This window comes from Eucyclogobius newberryi, unplaced genomic scaffold (genome assembly GCF_026437365.1).
Source record: "Eucyclogobius newberryi isolate DKJ021-1_F unplaced genomic scaffold, fEucNew1.0.hap1 SCAF_10, whole genome shotgun sequence".
Lineage (NCBI taxonomy): Eukaryota > Metazoa > Chordata > Actinopteri > Gobiiformes > Gobiidae > Eucyclogobius > Eucyclogobius newberryi.
The window spans coordinates 11,683,452-11,707,453 of NW_027315724.1; the positions used below are offsets into that span (position 1 = coordinate 11,683,452).

A 24,002-nucleotide genomic window follows, 5' to 3' on the forward strand; every position below is an offset into this window, starting at 1 on the left:
TAACTACAAATATGGCACTTATAACATAAGTGCTGTGTCATATACATAAGGTTAGGATGAATATGCCCTTCAAGTGTGGCATTTGGAAAGTGGATGCTGTAAAATGGCACATACTATAATACAAAAAAGTACATAAACTATCAGATTACCTCTGAGCCTCTTGAGCCTCTGCTCCCTCCTCCTCCTCTTCAGCACCATGAGCATGATGAAGACCAGCACAGCCACCACCAGGATGGAGGTAATGGTCACCACCATCTTCAGACCCCCGCTGCCCGACATGTTGTCTGATATTGGGTCTCCAGTCTTCAGTAACGGTGGGATGGTACCTACACAAAAGAAATGTAGCTTTGTAACAATATCACAGGAAATTAATCCATCTTCTGATTACATCACAGAAGACAAGTCTTTGCAGGAGCACGGCCTCAATTTGTATTTCGTTTTGAATGCATAGTTTATCATGGTCTAAAATCTGCCCTCAGGCCTTCAGAATCAACAGTGCTGGTGCTTGTAGCTTACAGTGAATGTAAATGTAAATGATGTGCCAACCAATCAGCTTTAGAGTTGGCTATTGTACGTCTGCTGGCTGTTTCACAGGAGCCAGCTAGCAGGTGCAGCACGCGCATGTCTTTTGATTGGATCACCAATATTGAGAGGCAGGTCCTATGGGCGGGGCTATGCAGAACCTCAGAATGAGGAAACTGAATTTGATAAAGAAATTAATTTGCATACTACTAAGCTGTTTTTTCAACCCACAATGGCGGAAGGAGGAAAAGATATCGATTTGGTCGAGGATATAATTATAACGGCTTTCTCAAGACGCTGCGAGACAGGTAATGTAGTGTCTGGGCTCCAGAATGGTGATGACGCCCTGTCTCTAACTGCAAGTGCGCAACGGCACCGCAACGGAGCGAGCAAAAGAGCAGGCAACGGCGTGGGTAGGGCAATGAAGCTGCACAATGAAAAGGTTAAGAAAAATAGGGACATATTGAACTTAGTTGAACTGTACTGTATTGCACTCTTCCACTGCAATTCAAGGTGACGCAACGCCTGGTTGAACTGCGTTTCTGTCTAAATGTATAGTCTCTAGAGCTATGGCATCATACTGACGATAATACAAGGTGGATTAATTCGGGTGGGACTGTGTAGGACCTCACTGAAGGCCCAAGCCCCAGACCCACTGCCCGCCACTGGATTCTGACATACTGTACTGCACATACTGTACCTCACATACTGTACAGCACATACTGTACTGTGGCCTTAGGCACTGACACTATCTCTTTTTTTCCCCCAGATTTGTGCTAAGAATACCCATCAGCAGCATGTTACAAAAAAGCTGACAAAACAGCACACATCTCACAGACCAACAGGAAAGACGGGGAAAAAATAAAACAATAAAATGTGCTGTGTTTGCGGAATGCTTGTATTGTTAGCGTGAGTGCACTGACCTGATGTACAGAATCTTCCCTTTTCTATAACTCCACTCCCCAAACAGCAGATATATCTTTTTTCTATTAAAAACAAACCAATTCTCCACTCCGCTGCACTATTTCATTTCAGAGTAGAACTAGCCATTTGTGTTTGTTTAACCGTAACGTACTATACACTCACTAACAGAGCTGTTTATTATTGAACCAAACACAGACACATGAAGAAAAATGAAATGGGGGCACACATTTTTATTATATTATATTATATCCAAGAATGATACCGTGATGCGTGCGCCGCCTGCTGTATTTAAACATCTAGAGAACAATCTGTTTCCTTTTCTTGCCACATCAACAAAACTCGTTAGGACTTAGTTTGTCAAGACTTGAATTGAAGTAATTGTGCTTAAAATACACATACTTTATCAGAAAACGTGTTTAAAGAGGAAAAAAGCCACCAACCCCGCCCTCACTATGACTATGACTGTAACTATTTGTGTGACTTTTTTATTTACTTTCACTTCTAGCATGTCAGTGTAGCTGCTACCACAAAACATTATTATAATAGTATTAATCATGATATCAGGGATGGTACGTGCTTTTTGTTGTTGATGAGGACAATACTTTGGGGATTTGGTGGATGAACTTCCTTTCACCAATTCACTGTTTACTAGTAGTGTTTTCTTCTAAATTGTACATAAATATAAGTAGTTTATTGCATTCAAAGCATCAAATACTGTATGTAACGGACACTCACTTCCGTCTGCGTTGAGCGTGGCAAACGTCACCCTCTTCTCTGCTGAGCCGGCACTGTTGGTGACTTTCATCTGCAGCTCATACCACGTCGCCTCCTGCAGGTCATAGAGGATGTAGCTCTTGGTGAGGGAGGTGCGCTGAGCCGTGGTCCAGGCGGTGGAGTCCACAGCTCTATACTCCAGGATGAAGGAGGTGATGGGGCAGCCGCCGTTGTTCCACCCGGCCAGGTTGAGCCGTGCCCTGCTGGCGTTGATGCTGGTGAACAGCTCATGTTCTTTGGCAAATTGGGGCTCTGAGGACAAGAAAAGGTAGAACAGATAGTATTCAAATGTGGCCCAAGTACTTGATTTTTAAGATTATAGAGCAAGGAGACATAGTATTATGAACAAGTAACTTTAATGAGCTTTTAACCGTAATAATGGCATTTTTGGCTCAGATGCTCCTGTTTTCACCAACCCCCCCCGCCCACATCCCTGTACTTAGTTGTGATTATTTGATACATTTAGACTCTGAGCGATATGTTATACTGTAGTTCAGTCCAAGTACCTGTAAAAAGCACAATATGTCTCCTCTAAACTGTGGTGTGGCTTTCCTCTGATGCACTCCCAGTTTGGTCATGGGCTGGTCCTGTTTTAGTTCGGGTTTAGACGTGGTTTAGTTCTCTTCTAGTTCTAGTTTACATTCAGACACACACATGCAAAGTCGTAGTTGGCCACATATTCCCTATTTGTTTTCTATCGTTCTTGGATTCAGTTCAAAGGAACACCTCGGCTTGTTTTAAACTGTTTCTACAAAGACTGGTAAGAGTGCGAAAAATATGTTAGACAATATATTTATTTACCTTTATTTAAATTTGGGAACATTTACACAATTAAGAGACATTTAAGAACAACTAATATTTGCCAATGTCATGTTTTTTGTTCTGTGTTTTCTTTTAGCATCTTATGTTTGGTGGGAGACAGATTTTGGTGGTTTATTCGGCTAATTATCTGCACCAACATCAGAGTTAACAGTGCAGATCATTACAGAATTGCACAAATATTTTTCAACTTTATAATTAGTAAGCCAGCGTCCCTTCTAGACTGAGCACCCTTCTCATTTGTTTGAAAGCGCTTACAGAGGCAGAGGCAGTGGCAGCGTTTCTGCATGAGGGGGCCTACCTTTCCCATGAGTCTTTGCTTCGATGATCTCGCTGATGCGCCCTGGTCCCACTGCGTTCTGGGCTGTCAGGGTGAATTTGTACCAGGTGCCACACTTGAGGTTCTCCAGACGGTAGGAGCGCTCGCTGGGGCTGATGGGAAAACTGCCCCACTGCTCACTGTTGTCCTCCGAGTACTGCAGAATGTAACCTGCAAAACACAATTCGTGTAGATCAGAGGGGGAGGAGCAGCAGTGCAGAAACACTACTGAGAGTGAAAGAGGTTTTAAAAAGAGGAATTAATAAAAGTCTATTATAATTTTTTGTGTGAAATCAGAACACAAATAAATGAATAAAGTAGTATTTCTACAACAAATATGGGTAACAAAATTGAATATGATACTAGAAAATTATTGGTAAAATATAAATAATTGCATATATATTGCACAAGTGGTACTTTTTATTTTTGTCCATTTATTCTTATAACAAAAGCATGGAAAGCCTGAGCTTCTGAGGTGTACAAAAATATGGTGCAATCTTATTAAGTGTATTATTGGCATACTATTGAATGGATTAGCATTCACAAATCGAGTAGAAAGAGCAACATCGCTCATGACCGCCTGAGATTATTGATGTAACGCCAGCTAATGTTATACAATCAAGAGTTTCATTTTACAGAGCTATAGAACTGTACACATTTGTCGCCGAAGATAAATGCCATTCCGAGCAGAGATAAACAAACATTATAGTGTCCGGTGCTGAGATGGAGGATGTTTGATCAAGGCCGATGATAAATCACTTCCAATGAGCCTATCTTTAAGACGGAGTGCTTTAATCTTGTACTTAAACACGCCTAATCTGTTTTGCTCTTTTTAATCTGCCTTTTAGGACTGCACTATTTACCCCACCCACTGCGGCATACGACAAAAGCTCAGGTGTCAGTGGAGGTCAAGAGAAGAGAATGCTTTACGCTTTAGCGACAAAAAAATTAACTTGTAGGTAGAGTGGTCAAATGTTCAGATAAGGAAAGAGTAGCAGTTTACTAAAGGAAAAAATAAATAAAGGGGGGAAATAAAAAGTGTTGATCAAAAAGTAGTTGAAAATCAATAGTATCAAGTAAGCATTTGAAACTTATATTTTTGTAGTAAATCATATCTTAAAAAAAAGCACAAGAAACACAAAGACTTAAATTTGAGTTGTTCATATTTGTTATCAGACAGTAGCAGCTCAGGCACATTTTAGTTGTGTTTCATTACTCACCATTGACACTCAACTCAATACTAAAATTCCAACTGTTGTGATTATCTGCATAATCTCTGTACTCAAGAGTAGTATTCCTTATACATAATTAAAAAAATTGGAATATATGAGGTGATATCCATTGCACTATTGGTCTTGAAGCTCACCTCTGATGGAGCTGCCTCCGTTGTCCCCTGGTATCCACGACAGAGTGATGGATGTGGTGGTTGTCTTGGTAACGGTGAGGCGTGGCTGGTCAGGAGGAACTGGGTAGGACAAAACAAGTTGAATGACGGCCTTTTTCACTTACTCATGTTAAAGTACATTATGTAGAATTGTAGGATGAAAAGTAGTGAGCCACTTTTGAGAAAACAAATCCGAAACTTGCATCTCTTGCCTTGAACTTGCAGGTTGAGTGTGATCTCGTCTGAGCCCCAGTTGTTGCTGGCCACACAGCTGTAGTTCCCAGAATCCTCGGCTTTCACGGTGCGGATGATGAAGCTGCCGTTGCTATGGACACTGCGCCGACCATCCACCAGGACAGGTGTGGGGGTCCCATTGGTGCTGCATGAAGAAAATACACTTTTATTCTTCAGTCCTCTTCAGAAAATCTCTGACAATGTTTGACTGTGAATTACTTTAACTTGAGCCACTTGATGGTGGGAGGAGGGTCCCCCACCGCTTTACACGGCAGCACAATGTCTTTCATCCAGGGAGTGGTCACCGTCCCGTTGAAGGTAAGGATCCGGGCTGGAGCTACAGCAGAGCAGAGGTACACATGACACTTTGTTATTGTTTAGTCCATGTTTGGACCTTGATGAGTACACAAGTCATTCCAAGTTTCAAGTTAGTTCAGACCTAGTCTGGTCCTGTCTTAGTTCAGAATCTTTAAAGTAAAGTACAGTAAAGTAAAAGTAAAGTCCTATTTTACACCACTTTGATATATTTTATCCCGATTTAGTTTGGTTTTCTTTGGTCATTATTCAATGACTGTGTTTAAATAAATGTAATGGAGAGATATCGTGCTTTTCCCCCGGTGCTTAGTATTGAACTAAAATATAAGCATGGTCGATCATAATTTTACATTCTGTGCATTGTAAACTACAATATTCATTTAAAATGGCTTGAACATTGGAAACAGGTCAATTGACTTCCTTTTAAATGTTGTGAACAGTGGCAGTAGATTGGCTTTTAGAGGTTTTTATTTTACATTTTAGAACCCTATTAGAACCCATGTGTCGCTCGTAACTTTTCAAATAATCACAACTAAATACAGGGATGTGGGTGGGGATAGGGTGTAGGTGAAAACAGGGCACTCGAGTCTCAGTTGCAGGATAAAACAGGATTACTCAAACATGCAAGAATCAATCAAAATATCTTTGAGCAAAAAGAGTGAAGTTGATTTTGCAGAATATGTCCCTTGTTACCTTTGTCCAGAGGCTCGACGGTGATCTTTTCACTGTTGTTGCCGTGTCCCGCCGCAGTCACAGCCACCACCCAGATGTTGTACTGTCTGTTCCGGGCCAAGTTTGGAATCCTGTAGAAGAACTTATCTGGAGAGGCCTCAAACTCACTCATCACCTGCAAATTAGAGAAAGAGGAGGGATTCATGTACTACTGTGAATCACAAGGGTTAGGGTTAGAAGCATGTATTGATAATGGGAGGCAGATAATGAATATTAAGACTATGACACTATAGACAGGGGAGTCGTGAGCTGGGGTCATTATTTAAATTAAGTTAAAAAAACAACTAAGAAACAATAAACAACTCAATTGAATAATATAAGGAAACTGGCTTTTAAATGTTTTACTACTTTATCAGTTATTATTAATTATTATCATTAATTACTTTTGAACACCACAAAAATAATACTCTGGAGCTAATTTAGCTGAGCAGACTTTTTTCTTCCCTAGTTACATGTTTTTCTTAGTCTAACGCGCAACTCAGACCCCTGGATGTGCAAATCTTTCTTACAAATGACTTAAAATAAATAAAGAGTCAAGTGTAATTTCACTTTGTATTGTTAAAGATACACTATGTAACTTTTGGGGTGAAGGGCAAGCCTGTCTCCATGAAGTTACGGTTGCATGTTTTCCAAGATATTTTTTCTAACGTAAAAAATCAGTTGTAATTGAAGATGACCAGGACCTTCCAGTAGCAAGGCTACCTACAGTACACATTTAAATCATTATCCATGGCTTTCAGTATGATGAAATATGAGGACTGCCTTAGAAATAAATGTGAATGGGCAAAAGATGACATCCATAAATAATTACGTGAAATTAGAAAGTACTCGTCAGTCTCGTGGTATACAAATACTATTACCATCGGGTGCAGGTTGGAGCAGAACACAATGTATTTCCTGATGATTCCGTTGAGTTTGAGCGGAGGCAGCCAGGACACAAACACCACAGAACTACTGGACGCCGCTGCCTTCACCCCCGCGGGAGGACCAGGCACTGCAAGAAAAGCCAGCAGTCAGTCCAGTCCAGAGCCCCTCACCCGGCGGTCAGAGCGGCCAACGCGTGACCTACCGTCCTCCTTGGTGCGCACGTAGATCTGCTCGCTGCGCACCCCGTCCCCGGCGTTGGTGAAGGCCAACACCTGGATGCTGTAGTTGGTGTACTTCTCCAGACCGTCCAGCTCCAGAGAGGGCACACTGGTGGTCACGTTACGGATGTCTCCCAACTCTGCAACAAACAAGTAATTTGTTTCAAAGAAAATAAAAATACACAGCGTACTCCGCCCAGTACGCGTTGACTGCTACTGATACGCACTTCTGTTCTCTCGTAGGTTAAAGTAGGTTGATATGTGTAAAATCTTCAATGTTCATGTGCACAAACAAGTCAACAACGCATTCTTTCTTTGAGCATCTTGAAAACGGCTTTGTGGTCTGCAAAATCACACAACCGGAGTGGGCCCCTGAACGTTTGCCCACTAGCCAGAGGGATAATGCAGTGGTTCGCAAACATTTTACACCAAAGAAAAGATCTGGTTTACTGAGTTCCACCAGATCTAAATTGGATGTTTATTCCAGATCTAAATTAGGGCTAAACCAAGTCTAAAATATGAATACACCATTACCACAGTAGTTTAGACTAAGACATTACTCATGGAAGAGCAAAAATGTGAATAAAATGTACTCTAAATGTTGCTCATCTAGTTTATTATGCTGATATTTAATTGTGATGGTACAATACACTGCTAAATTATTATTACTTTTGTGTGTTAGATTGTACATGTTAGCACGGAGCACTTTAATTAGAGTGAACGTTCATGAAAGGGGCTGTACCTGGACGGCGTGTGGCGTTAAAAGTAGGTCAGCCACGCCTATTCATTGGTGTTGAGTGTGGCCCAGGTGTGTTGTGGGTGTTGTACCCTGCGTGCCTCAAATGTGTTATTCTGAACCGTGGACTTAATAAAAGTTGCAAAACGGAATGTATCGGCGTATCATTCAAGGGTGCAACATAAACAAAGTAAAAACTACAAAAGAAGAGCTGTCCGCGTACCACTAATGGTACACACACCACTGTTTAAGAAACACTGGATTAGAGGGTCATAGTATGTGCCAGACCATAAAATAAATGTGTATAATAAATATAATGACAACATAACCCTAATATTTGAAATGCACACAAGAAGTCAAACTAAAATGTACTGTTTATGGTTGTATTGCATACACTAGGAGGCACTGTGGGCTACAATATAACTTAGACTCGTTAGGCTCGACTTCAGGTTTTGTTTTTGCACTGAAAAGACTGTCGCGAGATGCAAACGACTCCAAACCTTTTCTTAAAAACATAAAATAATTGAGGACAATTTCTCTCTTTTACATGTTATGCCCCCCTACTCTAGATCATGAAAAAAAGGTAAACATAATTGAAACATACACTGTTTTTTTTTTTTTGTATCAAAGTGTAGGGTTGTGTATTACTGGGCATGTACTCTGTCAACAATATCCTGTCATTCTTCCACCTCTTTCCTTCCTGTCATTCACAGCTGAGGCAATACACTGAGCCCAATTATTGCATTGTGAATTATTGATGGAGACGAGGCAGACTGCAGGCCAGATATCCACCACGCCACACTATTGTAGTACATTAAGAAATATTATCAATCTCCATGGTGTTCAACAATAAGTAGGCAGGATATCAGTTCTATTAACATTTGTACTATATTTAGCCATTATTTTAAACTTTAAACTGTTTTAGAGCATAAATGCTTATAATTGTCTTATTATAGAATGTATTGAAACCTTTGGTATTTTCTGAGCACTGGAGCCTCAGTTGCAGGACAGTACAGGAATCGCAGGAATCAAACTAATACAACTTTGAGTAAACTAATGTGTCAGCGCTCCATGTGCAGAGTGTCTGGTGAGCTGTTACCTCCGTCGGGCAGGTTGGCCCAGTAGATGACCCTGTAGCCCTGCAGGTTCCCGTTCAGAGACTCTCTGGGTAGGGACATCCAAGACAGAGAGATGACCTCTGGAGACTTGGCCACTGCCAGCACGTTCTCTGGAGGTCGGGATGGGACTGGATGCAGACGGAAGGGAGAATTTAATTTAGTGCAAACATGAATGACAATGCTATTAAAAGAAAAAAAATTAAAACCACAATTACAGATATACAATTACTAATTTAGAATACAATGTCATAATAATAATAAATGATAACATTACATTAATAACTAGATTACCCCTAAAATCACATACTGTATGTTTGCAAAATATATGTACACGTAGATTATCCATTCCATAGAGCTGTAACAACGAATGACCTCATTGTGACTAGTCATATTTTGTTATTTGTAATTATTAACCAGGACTATATAGACACATGAAAATACATTTTTGTAACTAAGACAGTGGCATTATTTAATCAAAATGTGAAAGTAGAATAAACTATTTCTGTTTTTCATCAATAAAACACTTCATACATATTATCTAAGACACATTATTTCAACCTGTACATGTATTTAAAAAGTCTCAATGTACAATAAAAATAATCATTAGACTAATTAATAATACATAAATAAATTACTTAAAATAGTGACATTTAGTGATAGCCCTTCCATTAATAAAGTATTGTTTGGATACTGGCCTATTACGATATATTTGTCATGTAGTTGTACTTTACTAGTTGTCCACTAGATGACAGTATACACCAGGCTTTAAAGGGTGGGGTCCAAAAGCTCTAAGAAACTAAACAAGCAATACACACCAACTATATTTGAGGTTGTTTTGGTACAATACAAATCTAGGCTATTGTGTTTTGACTAATATACTATTGATATAAGTGACACATTATACAAATCAATAAATAAACATAGGTGTGCGCCTGAAGAAGTCAATTTCAATCCCAGTTTGTTTGATTTTGAAATGGTGCAAGTTCAGTACCATGAGGGTAGGTTTAACATAAAATAGCTGACTAGTTCAGTGACTGAAGCTTTACCGTCCTCCAGCGTCTTGGTGACCACCTGCTGGGAGGAGGGCCCGGTCCCTGCCCTGTTGGCCGCCTGCACCACCACACTGTACTGGGTAAACTTCTTGAGGTTGTCCAGGAGGATGCTCTCGGTGGTGTCTCCAGTGCTGTCCACACTCAAGATGGTGAACTGGTGACTGCCCCCTGGACTGTACTCCCTGTAGCCCACCTGGTAGCCCCGGATGACCCCATTCTGCAGATGCTTGTGTGGGGGCTGCATGGACAAAAGAATAGTATGGTTAAGTAATAGTATAAGAACGTAATAGCCTGGAATATGTTTGTGATATGGCATTTTACCATTAACACATGCATTCTAGCACATATATACATTATACGTTTTATTCAATGTATTTTTATATTTCAGTTTAACACACAAATGTGTACATTTTTACATTTTGTTTATCTAGAATAATTATATATTTTTGGGGCATTTTGGGCACTAGTTCTTTGCTGTTGCAACACTGATTTTTTCCTATGAAGGTGAATCTTATTGTGGCTATCTTATTTTAACCATAAAAGGCTATTATGTGACCCCCACACAAGATACATTAATACATATATAATATACAAATAAACAAATAATAATACAATTATATATGTTGCCATTTTTGTTTAGATAAATGCCATAAAAACAAAATCAATGTAGTAAATAAATACTAAACAATATATATATCCACCCTATGTTGTAAAATACAAGATGCCAGTAATAAATCATGTGAGGAACATTGTAAGGCCCCAGAGTGTATACTCAACAGTAGTGTATTTGTATACTGATCAACAGTACTGTATTTTTATACTGTTCAACAGTAGTGTATGTGTATACTGATCAACAGTAGAGTATGTGTATACTGTTCGACATAAGTTTATGTGTATACTGTTCAACAGTACTGTATTTTTATACTGTTCAACAGTAGTGTATGTGTATACTGTTCAACAGTAGAGTATGTGTATACTGTTCGACATAAGTTTATGTGTATACTGATCAACAGTACTGTATTTTTATACTGTTCAACAGTAGTGTATGTGTATACTGTTCAACAGTAGAGTATGTGTATACTGTTCGACATAAGTTTATGTGTATACTGTTCAACAGTACTGTATTTTTATACTGTTCAACAGTAGAGTATGTGGATACTATTCAACAGTAGAGTATGTGTATACTGTTCAACAGTAGAGTATGTGTATACTGTTCAACAGTAGAGTATGTGTATACTGTTCAACAGTAGAGTATGTGTATACTGTTCAACAGTAGAGTATGTGGATACTGTTCAACAGTAGTGTATGTGTATACTGTTCAACAGTAGAGTATGTGTATACTGTTCAACAGTAGAGTATGTGTATACTGTTCAACAGTAGAGTATGTGGATACTATTCAACAGTAGAGTATGTGTATACTGTTCAACAGTAGAGTATGTGTATACTGTTCAACAGTAGAGTATGTGTATACTGTTCAACAGTAGAGTATGTGTATACTGTTCAACAGTAGAGTATGTGTATACTGTTCAACAGTAGAGTATGTGGATACTGTTCAACAGTAGTGTATGTGTATACTGTTCAACAGTAGAGTATGTGGATACTATTCAACAGTAGAGTATGTGGATACTATTCAACAGTAGAGTATGTGGATACTGTTCAACAGTAGAGTATGTGGATACTATTCAACAGTAGAGTATGTGGATACTGTTCAACAGTAGAGTATGTGGATACTGTTCAACAGTAGTGTATTTCCCAACTCCAGATGATGGCAGTATGTTTGGTAGTGGTATGTACCACAATAATTACTATATCCACTTTCCTTTGATATTATAGAAAAAACAATAATATTTAGATCTCAATATTTATTGTGTGTAGCTTGTTCTTGTTTTTGTTGTAATAATAATATGACTTGAACAGTAGGAAGTATTTTCTGTTGAATTATCAATACTATCTAACTACTAATGTGCTTCATTGTACAATATTTAATGGTTAAATAAATTAAAACAAATAATTGTCATATTTTCTGTAGCAATATATCGCTTTTCAAAGTGTGTTAACGGGACAGGCCTTGATGTACACGGGTCTATGGTTGATTTGTCTCCCAGACAGACAACATCTAAATCATAATTGAATGATTCTCTTTATTTGTCGAGGTCCAAATAAAGAGAAAAAAGACGATAGATAAAAGAAGATGAAATTAAGATATACATGAAATTTAAAAAAAAGAGTTTTGGTGGTATAATTCAAACCTACCTTCCAGGAAACCTTGATGGTCTGTGGTGAGGTGGGCTCCAGTGTCACGTCTTGTGGTGGTCCATCAGGGGCTGGGAGATAAACAGCAGACTCATTATTATAACCACAGGATCCATTAGATGGCGTTGTCGAGCCACAAATACCACTCTTTTCCTGGCCTTGATTTACACACCTGCTATCTCCTGAAGCTAGTCCATAAGAATCAGACAAGCTCATAACATCATCCTCAGCTTAACCTTTAATTATGAGCATTAATAAAAAGCTTTATTTTAGCAATTAATTCAGAGAAAAGGGTTGTGTTTAAGTGTTTTGGGTGTGGAAAACATGACCAGAAATAGGTAATAAATAACTAAGATAACTAAAACTAAATGTTTATCCTGATTTTAAATGACAATTATCACATATGCAAGAACATTTTTGAACAGTATTCAAATTGCCTTATGTTTATCATTATCAATATACTTTCATGTACTAGATTAGCAAATTATAATGTTAATTTATTTATTTTTATCACACATAAACTATAAAATTAAGAATTGGAATGGATGATAATGTATTTGCAAAGCCTGTGGGGCATGGGGTAGATTATAATAAAAATAAAATAAGATAAAATAAAATAAGAATGTGAAAAAATAAGCTGTGGTCAGGAATTTTCAAAATAGTGTAGCAAGGCCCAAAGTCACTAACGGGAAAAAGCGGTAGAAAATGAATGAATGAATGTAGCAAAAAGATACATTTGGGTGTTTTCGAGAATTAGTTGTCAGGATTTTCTAAAGAAGAATTTACAATAAACTAGTCGACTATATAAAAAAAAATATATATTGTGCGTGTGTTTTCTTTTTTTTAATAATCGGAATCATTATCTGGACTATACAGACTCTAAAACACATACAAAAATACCTTTTATAATAAAGACAGTGGCATGAAATCAAAACTTTTTTGGATTAGAATCTATAACATACCAATATAGAATATAGAAGCCTTCAGTCACCACATTCCAACTTTTATTTGCTTGATAATGTATTTAAAAAGCCTCAATGTACAACAGAAATAAATACAATTTGACAAATTGAAAAAAGAATAGCTGACTAATTGACAACAAATATACTCGTTAGAAGAAGGATTGTTATTTTGGGTGTGAGGTTTTTCAGTTTGGTACCTTTATATAAAATCTAATCTGGAAATCCAAAAATAGTGTGAAATTGCAGCTTGAGCGTCCGTGCTTTCGGACTGACCTGCTTCGTCCGTGGTGATGGTGAGCTCGTTGCTAGGGTTGCTGTTGCCGATGATGTTCTTGGCGACCATGCGGATGTTGTAGGTGGAGGAGGGGTGCAGGTCGATGATGGTGGCCTGGTTGAGCTGTGGGGACACGTCTTTGGTGACCTGGGCTGACAGCCACGAGGCTACAGGACAAGGAGAAGAAAGACACGGGTGGTTTAATCTTTAACATACTTTTGTATGTTGTACTCATTGTATAACATACTTACATATATATACTTTAGCAATACTTTATAATAACTACACTGTAATTAGCCCTGATAAACCCAAACCCTTTAATTAAGTAGTTACTAAGCTTGAATCATTCTTAATAAACTCTTTGTCTTAGTTCATTCTTTTTCAAGGCTATTAAAAAATGCAGTTAGTATAAAGTGTTACTAGATTGATTTTAAAATTCTCACTACTCTGCACTTTACATTTTTGTCTTAAGTACTTTGAATTAATAATTTAGTCTGAACTGGTTTAATTTTGTGGCCCTCAATGCCGTCATTAGAAAGTTGGAAGCATCAGAAGCTACATATGTTTTTGTTTGTTTTAAGTTTCATAATTCGTCTTCAAAATACCAGATTACCAGTATAAAGTAATGTTTATAATTGACTTATTTTACTCTCTCCAGCACCGTCAGCGCTGGTCTACCTGATTTGTTTTTGCACTCGATGTCGTATCCTGTGATAGGGCTGTTGCCGTCGAAGCCCATAGTCCAGCGCAGAGCTATGGTGCGGTCTTTCACCTCTCGGATTTCCACTTCGGGAGGATCTGGTGGTTCTGCAAAATGTATCAACAAGACAGGTATTGCCCATGGATGTATTATATTGGGTATTGCCTCATCAGGACTGGATTGGATCGCCATCTAATTGGCAGCAAAGGGAATTACAAAGGGCACATAGCTAGTTCCCCCCGCCATGCTAATGTAAGCATGCAGTTGTAATTAACTTGATTTGAAGCAAAAATGTTGAGAATGAGTCTGACAATGATTTATGAACTAAAAACTGCACATCAGATTTCTGGACCTCTCCCTATGATGTCACAGTCCTGGGAAATTTAGAACGGAGTGTTTTCTGAGACTCCAAAGGGAGAGGACATAATAGATAGCTTTCATCAAACAAACGTAAATGAAGATGAGAGAACAATGGGCCTCATTCATGAGACATTCTTACGCTCCCTGTTTCACGCCCACTGATATTTACTTTTATTTTGTCTGTGACACACAGCATTTGGCAGCATCACATAGCCATGTCCTTTTAGATACATTTTGCGATATAACGTGTCCAAAATACAACCTAATCCTCGTAGATTAGAACTATATAGAAGACAAAAGCACTTAGAATTTCGTCAGGGAAGAGAGTTCATAATAAAACACAGACAGTGGATCCTCAAATAGCATTGCAGCTATTTGAATCCTGTCTGCTTTGTCCCCACAGAGCAATCACAGGAAGGACTGCACAGTATGCAACAGTGAGGCTAATAAATGAATGGATTACATAACAGATGCAGGGGATGCAGATACATAATAGCTGTCCGGGAGGGAATGGGGCGAGCTAACTAAAGCTGAAATAGCCGTGAGAGTGGAGAATGTGTCCAGAGGGGGGCGTACCTTGCACTGTCAGCTGAATGATGCCTCGGTCTTCACCAAACGAGTTTATGGCATGACAGGAGAAGAAGCCCGAGTCCTCACGAACAGTCGGCATGATCTGAGAAGAAAGGGCATTCAACAAGGCATTAAAAGGCCGATATTATGCATTATTCAGACATTTGGAATCATCACACAACATCAGACACTTAAACACTGACATATCACGCAGAATTCAAAGAAATGGCCTAAAATGCTCAATAATGCTGTAAAAAAATACACAAATCGAAATAATCACAAGGAAACAACATTATATCATACCTACAAGCTCTGTACATTTAGCAGCGCAGTGTACAAAACGTCATAAACTGCAGTTACATATTTATATTTTAGCATTTTTTTGCATTTCATTCTGGGAACACCTGTTTCAAGAGACGGTATTTGACATTAAAAGTGAGGGGTAGAATTAGGGGCGGCACAACTGTTTTTTTGACTCAAATTAACTTTATATGGTAAAATGTAAACAGTTTCTCCACTGTTGCCCTGACTGTGCAGAGCTCAGGGGGAGATAAAGGACATTTGAACTCACCCTACAACAATTATTTTCCTCATTACACGGATTCAGAACTCATTTCAAGGAGAGAAAGTGTATCAGTTCGACTGTGTTTGATCTGTATCAGTGATGAAGGGGAGCAGAGCTGAAATGTTCCTTTATACTTGATTTTCTGTTTTTAGAGGTTATGCACAAGCTAAACATTAAGCAGAGTTGTAGATGTTTATGTTTGTTATTATGGCCCGTTCAAACCGCAAACGCCTATTCGCGCGTTATGGCGAAGTTGGACGCAAGTACGCATGAAGAAAAACGCAAATACGCCGCGTTCTCGACGCAGCGGAGCAGAGACGAAATATAGTAAGCAGACGCGCGTTTGCCGCGTGCGCATGCGCAGTGGAGGTGTTGAGAAAGTGCCTTTTGCGTATTTGCTCTTCAAAGCCCAAAAACAGAGACGCTCGGCGGCGTGTCTGGATCCACCAGTGATCCGAGTTGAGTCAATACCATCATTTGCTTCAAGACTGGATAAACATCGCTCTCAGCTGTAGTTTCGTCTGTCCCGGGTCCTGACTTGTTTTCCCGCATTGGTGCGCGGACATGTACCAGGACAACAACTACAGACGCCTGTCCATCAGTCCATCAGGTCAGTACACAAATATTCATGTCTGAGCGCAATAATAAAGTGTGTGTGCTGTGTGTGTGTGTGTGTGTGTGTGTGTGTGCTGTGTATGTGCTGTGTGTGTGCTGTGTGTGTGTGTGTGCTGTGTATGTGCTGTGTGTGTGCTGTGTGTGTGCTGTGTGTGTGTGCTGTGTATGTGCTGTGTGTGTGCTGTGTATGTGCTGTGTGTGTGCTGTGTATGTGCTGTGTGTGTGCTGTGTGTGTGCTGTGTGTGTGCTGTGTGTGTGCTGTGTGTGTGCTGTGTATGTGCTGTGTGTGTGCTGTGTGTGTGCTGTGTGTGTGCTGTGTGTGTGCTGTGTGTGTGCTGTGTGTGTGCTGTGTGTGTGCTGTGTGCTGTGTGTGTGCTGTGTATGTGCTGTGTGTGTGCTGTGTATGTGCTGTGTGTGTGCTGTGTGTGTGCTGTGTGTGTGCTGTGTATGTGCTGTGTGTGTGCTGTGTGTGTGCTGTGTATGTGCTGTGTGTGTGCTGTGTGTGTGCTGTGTGTGTGCTGTGTGTGTGCTGTGTATGTGCTGTGTGTGTGCTGTGTGTGTGCTGTGTGTGTGTTGTGTGTGTGCTGTGTGTGTGCTGTGTGTGTGCTGTGTGTGTGCTGTGTGTGTGCTGTGTGTGTGCTGTGTGTGTGCTGTGTGTGTGCTGTGTGTGTGCTGTGTATGTGCTGTGTGTGTGCTGTGTATGTGCTGTGTGTGTGCTGTGTATGTGCTGTGTGTGTGCTGTGTATGTGCTGTGTATGTGCTGTGTATGTGTTGTGTGTGTGCTGTGTGTGTGCCATTGTTGTGGTGCCGGTTCTTCTCGGGGTGAAATGGGTACGTACGTCACCGGAGCATCATCTCTGATTGGCTGCTGCACCGCCGCGACGCAGAAAAGCTCAAAATTTTGAACTTATTTGCGACGAACCGTTTTGATGCTTTGATGCTTTGATGCCCGTCAAAGCGTCTCGAGCGGAAAACGCAAAAGCGAGCGCGCCTCGCCGCGCTCCTCGGCGAATCGCGCCGCAAATAAGCGGAAGCCGCGCCGCAAAAACGCAGGAGGTGCTCGACGCGCGTTTACATAGACTTTGAATGTAAACTGGACGCTTTTGCCGCACCGGTCTGAACGGGCCATTAGACTGTATCAACTCATTCACATTTTAGATGCGTTTTGAACTTGGAGAAAATGTCATTACTCACCATTGACACTCACCAGACAATTTTGCCACTCACTGCTAAAAATCTGAATGTTTTTGTGTAATTTGCATAACCTGTGTACCATCAGGAACAACTGTAGTACTGTTTTAAGTCAAGTGAAAGATCATTTTACCAACAAATAAGAAAAACATCTCCCTGGAGCTTCCTCTGTGTTCCAGGACTCACCACTAGTGTAGAGATGACTTCGTCGGGCACCTCTTTGACAGTGACCACGTAGCGGCTGGTCTCCGGGTTGATAATGCGCTCTTCCTTCTCCCAGCGCACCATGATGGGCTTCTCCCCGTGGGCGATACAGCTCATCTTCTTCTCCTCGCCCTGAGTGGCCAGGGTGGTGTTGGGGTACGACGTTATCATGGCAGGGACTGGGTGGAGCAGGACAAAGCACAAGAGAGATATTGGGATATGGTTAGAAGAGATTTTGATAAACAATGCTCAAAGTAGCCTCATTGCATAGTTACGTATTCTAGTCTACTCAGTCTTCATTACTAGAGTAATGTATGATACCAGGTGCATTTACATAAGTAACAGAAACATATAATGTACACATTCTGCTCTGAGATGTTAGTTCCATTCCTGCTGGTGCCCAGAGTCAGGACTAAACATGGACCGGCCTCCTGCTGGTGCCCAGAGTCAGGACTAAACATGGACCGGCCTTCTGCTGGTGCCAGTCAGGACTAAACATGGACCGGCCTCCTGCTGGTGCCCAGAGTCAGGACTAAACATGGACCGGCCTTCTGCTGGTGCCAGAGTCAGGACTAAACATGGACCGGCCTTCTGCTGGTGCCAGAGTCAGGACTAAACATGGACAGGCCTCCTGCTGGTGCCCAGAGTCAGGGCTAAACATGGACCGGCCTCCTGCTGGTGCCCAGAGTCAGGACTAAACATGGACCGGCCTCCTGCTGGTGCCCAGAGTCAGGACTAAACATGGACCGGCCTCTTGCTGGTGCCCAGAGTCAGGACTAAACATGGACCGGCCTTCTGCTGGTGCCAGAGTCAGGACTAAACATGGACCGGCCTTCTGCTGGTGCCAGAGTCAGGACTAAACATGGACCGGCCTCCTGCTGGTGCCCAGAGTCAGGACTAAACATGGACCGGCCTTCTGCTGGTGCCAGAGTCAGGACTAAACATGGACCGGCCTTCTGCTGGTGCCAGAGTCAGGACTAAACATGGACAGGCCTCCTGCTGGTGCCCAGAGTCAGGGCTAAACATGGACCGGCCTCCTGCTGGTGCCCAGAGTCAGGACTAAACATGGACCGGCCTCCTGCTGGTGCCCAGAGTCAGGACTAAACATGGACCGGCCTCTTGCTGGTGCCCAGAGTCAGGACTAAACATGGACCGGCCTCTTGCTGGTGCCCAGAGTCAGAACTAAACATGGACTGGCCTTCTGCTGGTGCCCAGAGTCAGGGTTAAACATGGACTGGCCTCCTGCTAGTGCCCAGAGTCAGGACTAAACATGGGCCGGCCTCCTGCTGGTGCCCAGAGCAGTGATGGAGAGTAACAAAGTACTGCACTTAATAGATATCTGTACTTCACTTCAGTACATTTTACAGTGGATATTTAATTTCACTTCATTTGAGAGCAGGTATATGAAACTTTCAACTGGACTGAAAAGTGCATTTTTAATTATTATTTTTTAGAATGCATACGGGGACATCAGCAATTCAGTTTTATACTGCAAAAATCCTTCCTGAAGATGTGAGATTGGCCTTTACTCGGACAAATCTTCAGACAGATCTAGGCTAAAAACAGCTCTGCCGAGCAGTGCATTTGACTGATTAATCTAATTTGATGTCATGTAAAGCACTTTGAATTACTTTGTGTATAAAATATACTGTGAAATGGGGGTGAAGAGTTGGGGTAGAAATTCAGCTCTGGAACTGATCACATGATTCATGATAGAGTCCGGCAAAGTGCCCTTCATATGTGCTGCTGATTGGGCCATAAGAGTTCAGAGTTCAGTATTGACACATGGGGTACAAAATGTCCACCGCAGCATATAAAAGACAGAACAAACGCATTTAAAGGCTTTTCTGTGGTCTGTTCTAACGGTAACCTCCGTGGAATGATCTTTCTGTCTCTCTCTGACTGGGAGATTAATAGTGCGCCCTGTAGCTATTCCTGTGTAGCCTTTGATAGCGACCCAACGCTAACGTGGTGCTAACAGGAGGAGAGGCAGACGAAAGCCGTGACTTCTGCCTGAACTCCCATCCCTCCTGTCGGTATGAGCGCCTAGTCGGTCTGGCTGTACCGGGTAACCGCACACCAGCCTCATTAGCAGCATATCTCCTGCTCTGTCAGAGAAAGTGTGTGAAGGAGAGAGAGAGAGAGAGAGACAGACAGAGGAGAGAGAGAAGTCTTACAAATGTACTAACCCTGCACTAAGCTGGCAGTCTGGTTCTCCCATTCCCTCATCCGAACATAGACAACAGTAGACATTTTCTATGTGTGTGAAGAATCGCCCCAACAAATGCCTCAAATTTATAATTCCGTCAGTCTGCCCCAGGACAGAAAAATATCATATAAATATAAGTTGAATGTACTGTTTTTATAATGGATAATTGTGTGTTTGCTTGTTGCAAAAATACCATCTGGCTTAAAATCACAAGCAATTGATTCTGACCAAAAACAAATGTATTGAGTTGGTTTAATACAACTACTAGATACTCAGCGACGTAAAGATAATGTTGCATGTTCTCTCTGTGTCTAGGTCATGTACAGTAGGTTGGGCCTCCAGCTCTGTACTCCTGACTCTAACTCAGGACTAGCCACATGGCGGCCCGCAGGCCAAATCTGGCAAAAGCATAGTCTCTGGCCCACCGTGAACAGCAGTGCCACAATTGGCAAAAAGCAAAATGGCCCGGCCCGGCGGCCCCTTATGATTAAATAGGCCATAGGCTCTGCCAGGGGTTCCCAAACTTTTCTAGACGGGACCCAAAAAATAACCATCGGGGCTTCCACAATAAAATACAATGTCTGTAATAATTTACAATTGTAAATCTTTTCAAATAAGGATTATTTGTATATATGTTAGGAGTTTATTGTGTTATCCAACCCAATTTCACTAAATCATACTGTTTTTATTTTAAACAAATATAAAAATATACTACAGTGCCATAATTTTAAATTACATTATGAATCATCTTGCGACCCCCAGCTCATACTTCGTGAGCCCAGGGGGGTTCAGACCCTCACTTTGGGGACCAGTGAGCCCATGTAGCTGCATATGTCCTTAGTGCACAATGTTCTTCAGTACTTTACTATGTTTTAACATCAATAGAATCACATGATGTAATACCATCTATTTTTAAGACCTTAAAGTCCTAGTTCCGATTCTGTGTCTCGCCCTATTCATGGTGTTGTTTAAGCTTGATGTACAAATAAACTTACCTTGATGTGACCTACAATAGTTTCAGTCTTGGTTCAGGACTAGGTCTAGGTCTAGGTCTAGTTCTAGATCTGCTGCCATGATCTGCTCTAGATCAAGTCTGTTTTTTGATTGACACTGGGTCGGTCTTTGCTCAGTCCTGTTTTTGTCCTGTTTTTATATGACAGAGAAATATTGTTTTATATCAATGTTGTTTATTTACTTCAGTGAAACAATATTGCAAGTTGTTTGTGGATATTGGATAGAAATAATAAACTTGTGGTGCAGTTTTGTAGTCCAGCCCCCAGTCCAAGACCAAACTAGGTAATAGGTCTATATAAGGCCTTACAGCTCACAGTGCATTTCAGAGCAAATGAGAGCACAGTGGCCTACATAATCCTTAAATGGAAGAAGTTTGGGAAGAACTCTTTCTAGACCTGGCCGTTCAGCCAAACTGAGCAAGCGTGGGAGAAGAGCCTTGGAGAGAGAGGTAAAGAAGAACCCAAAGATCACTGTGGCTGAGCTCCAGAGATGCAATAGGAAGATGGGAGAAAGTTCCACAAAGTCAACTATCACTGCAGCCCTCCACCAGTCGGGGCTTTATGGCACATGCAAGACATATGAAAGCCTGCATAAAGTTTGTCAAAAGATTGAACTTTTGGGCATAAATTCTAAGTCTAAAAACAAACTGAAGAGGATCTGCAAGGAAGAATGGCAGAAGATCCCCAAATCCAGGTGTGAAGAACGTGTTGCATCATTCAAGACTCATGGCTGTACTTGCTCAAAAGGTGCTTCTACTCAATACTGAGCAAAGGGTCTGAATACATTATGACCATGTGATTTTTCATTTTTTTCTTTTTAATAAATTTGAAAAAAATAAATATTGGTACATTTCTATTTTTTTTTCTCTCAAGATGGGGTCCTGAGTATACATTGATGAGAAATATTGTTTTTGATATTAGCAAATGGCAGCAATGAAACAAAGAGTGAAACATTTAAACAGGCCTGAATACTTTCATTACCCACTGAATACCTAACATCCTAAATTCTAAATTCTTCACATTTACAGTTTATAGGCGCATTTCACAACTTTCAGAGGCCAGAGCTTTTGCCGTCATGGTAACAACAGATAAACAATACAGAACGACTCGTGCCAGATTGATGTGTGTAATTTTGAATTGAGCTCTACAAAAAACATGAGGATTCATCTTACTGGCAAGAACTTAAGATTAAGAAGATCAAAACACTCTCTAAACAGATGCAGACAGCACAAAGTGGTCTGACATCTAAGAGCTGCTTTTACAGTACAGCTCTGATACATTAACCTGTATTAAAAACATAAAATAGAGAATGTGTTTCTCAAAATATCCCAGGAGCTACAGTAGCTACACCTTAAATACTTTGTCATTGAGCCGAGCAGCAGTAAGTGGTAGTCAGCCTCAGACTGGAGTGGAGCTGTGTGTGTGTGTGTGTGTGTGTGCGTGTGCGTGTGCGTGTGCATATTCATAGCTGTGCGTGAGTTCATGGCAGCCGTGTCTGGGGGAGCTAAGTGGGCCCGTGACACATCTCAACCACACTACACGGCGTGGAGAGGCCCAGCATGTACCCCTGCAGTGCCGACTATGATCCCCCGCTCTCAGCCCCTCTCTCCCCGGCTGGCACTCCTCTCCGACTCCCTCCTCCGGCTCCCTCCTCCGGCTCGCACCATGACACACATGATTTAATGATGAGAGGGGGCTTTGATTATTCATACACAGCGGAGCAGACAGTGTGCGCTGGACGGCCCCGTTGTCTCGCTCACAGATATATGGGAGGAATAAGACATGCTGAGGAAAGCATTTTTCAAAAATAAACTGTAAGAGATATTGCTCTCAGTAGGAACGTAACTATGTTTACACACAAAACAGGATTTAGGGCCACACGGGCGGAGGCTCATCACACTGAAATAATAGGTCTTTCCAGTTGAGATAAGCTTAAATTTGCAGCAGTTCAGTTGTCAGACATGTTACTTTATTATGATATAAATAGTAAGTAAGTAAAATATTACAATAGCTTTTTGTATTTGAGGACATTTGTGTGCATCAATAACAGCTAATAATAAATAGTGTTACTGAACATATGTGAAATGAAGCCTGCATAAATTCAGCCTGGAAGACCTAACTCCATCCATCTACGTCAAGGCCACCATGGAAGGACCCCTCTCCCCAGCGCCATCATCGCACTCAAGCGGGCGCCCGCCTGTCCGTCTGAGAGTCAGATCCCTCACTTCACCATGGACTCTCCCAGGTTTCTGCGCTTATCCCAAAGAGGTTATGCAGTCTTTCCTGGCCAAAGAAGGAGGGTGAAAGGTCAGGGGGCGTCTGTACCATGGCCCTCGCACCTGCTCCTCATCCCCAATCAACGCTCTCAAGTGACTCCTCCCTGCTCCCAATCAGCGCCCAGGCGGTCGCATTTAAGCCCTCAGGCAGATGGCTCGGCCACTCAAACCGTACTGCGACCCACCGCCTCCCCAGCTCCTCCTCGGCATTCCCCTCATCCTCTACCTTCTCTTCACATCTACCACCACCAGTCTCCAGGCTCCGGGGGGAGACATCTAATACAAATAGATCATGGAGTGCCCATGATTGCAACGTCTTCCGCCGGGGTCTGAGCGCCAAATAACTCACGAATAAAGCTTGCTAAACAGTCCATTCTCGTGGTCTCTTTGTCTCTCCAGGGTGAAATTAAAGATGTAGCTTAAATGACCAGAGTTGTGATTTTGCTATGGTAATGCTCACATAATCTATTTAATTAGATGTATAGTTATATCAATCAGGTCAATTATTATAATAAAAACAGAAAAACAAATTACAATGCTCAGATTAACCTTCTTTTATTGCAACACTTGGCCTTAGTTAGTGCAGTGTTCCAGTTGTCTCAAATCAAATAATAAAAACAGGAAAGTGCTCAAAGCCGTTAAAATCTAGATCCTATTGAGTTAATTCATTAACCTGGACAGTGTTATTGCATTTGTAAGTTATAAGTCAATGTTTGAGAGTGATTTTCTGCTTTTGTTGTCATTAGCTCTGTGCAGATTATTAGCTTAGCAACATTAGCATAACATTCACACTTAT

The 24,002-nt window shown here is 41.2% G+C and overlaps 2 protein-coding genes across 5 annotated transcripts in view; one reads left to right on the top strand and one right to left on the bottom strand.

Annotated features, from left to right (window-relative positions):
• get1 (guided entry of tail-anchored proteins factor 1) overlaps positions 1–24,002 on the top strand; it is a 222,610-nt gene that overhangs the window by 137,838 nt on the left and 60,770 nt on the right. The window lies entirely within an intron of this gene.
• Positions 1–24,002, bottom strand: part of dscamb (Down syndrome cell adhesion molecule b) — a 165,980-nt gene that overhangs the window by 11,883 nt on the left and 130,095 nt on the right. For 2 of the 4 annotated variants that reach the window (XM_072460878.1, XM_072460863.1), the window contains exons 12-27: positions 17,691–17,887; positions 15,140–15,236; positions 14,182–14,310; positions 13,503–13,670; positions 12,268–12,338; positions 10,009–10,252; positions 8,944–9,090; positions 7,093–7,248; positions 6,884–7,017; positions 5,985–6,138; positions 5,196–5,313; positions 4,955–5,121; positions 4,725–4,823; positions 3,341–3,529; positions 2,182–2,472; positions 150–326 (exon numbers count right to left, since the gene is read on the bottom strand). In XM_072460878.1, coding sequence (XP_072316979.1) covers positions 150–326; positions 2,182–2,472; positions 3,341–3,529; positions 4,725–4,823; positions 4,955–5,121; positions 5,196–5,313; positions 5,985–6,138; positions 6,884–7,017; positions 7,093–7,248; positions 8,944–9,090; positions 10,009–10,252; positions 12,268–12,338; positions 13,503–13,670; positions 14,182–14,310; positions 15,140–15,236; positions 17,691–17,887 — 2,538 coding nt within the window. Of the gene's footprint in view, positions 1–149; positions 327–2,181; positions 2,473–3,340; positions 3,530–4,724; positions 4,824–4,954; positions 5,122–5,195; positions 5,314–5,984; positions 6,139–6,877; positions 7,018–7,092; positions 7,249–8,943; positions 9,091–10,008; positions 10,253–12,267; positions 12,339–13,502; positions 13,671–14,181; positions 14,311–15,139; positions 15,237–17,690; positions 17,888–24,002 lie in introns of all 4 variants that reach the window. The other 2 variants (XM_072460870.1, XM_072460854.1) reach the window with 1 other exon arrangement.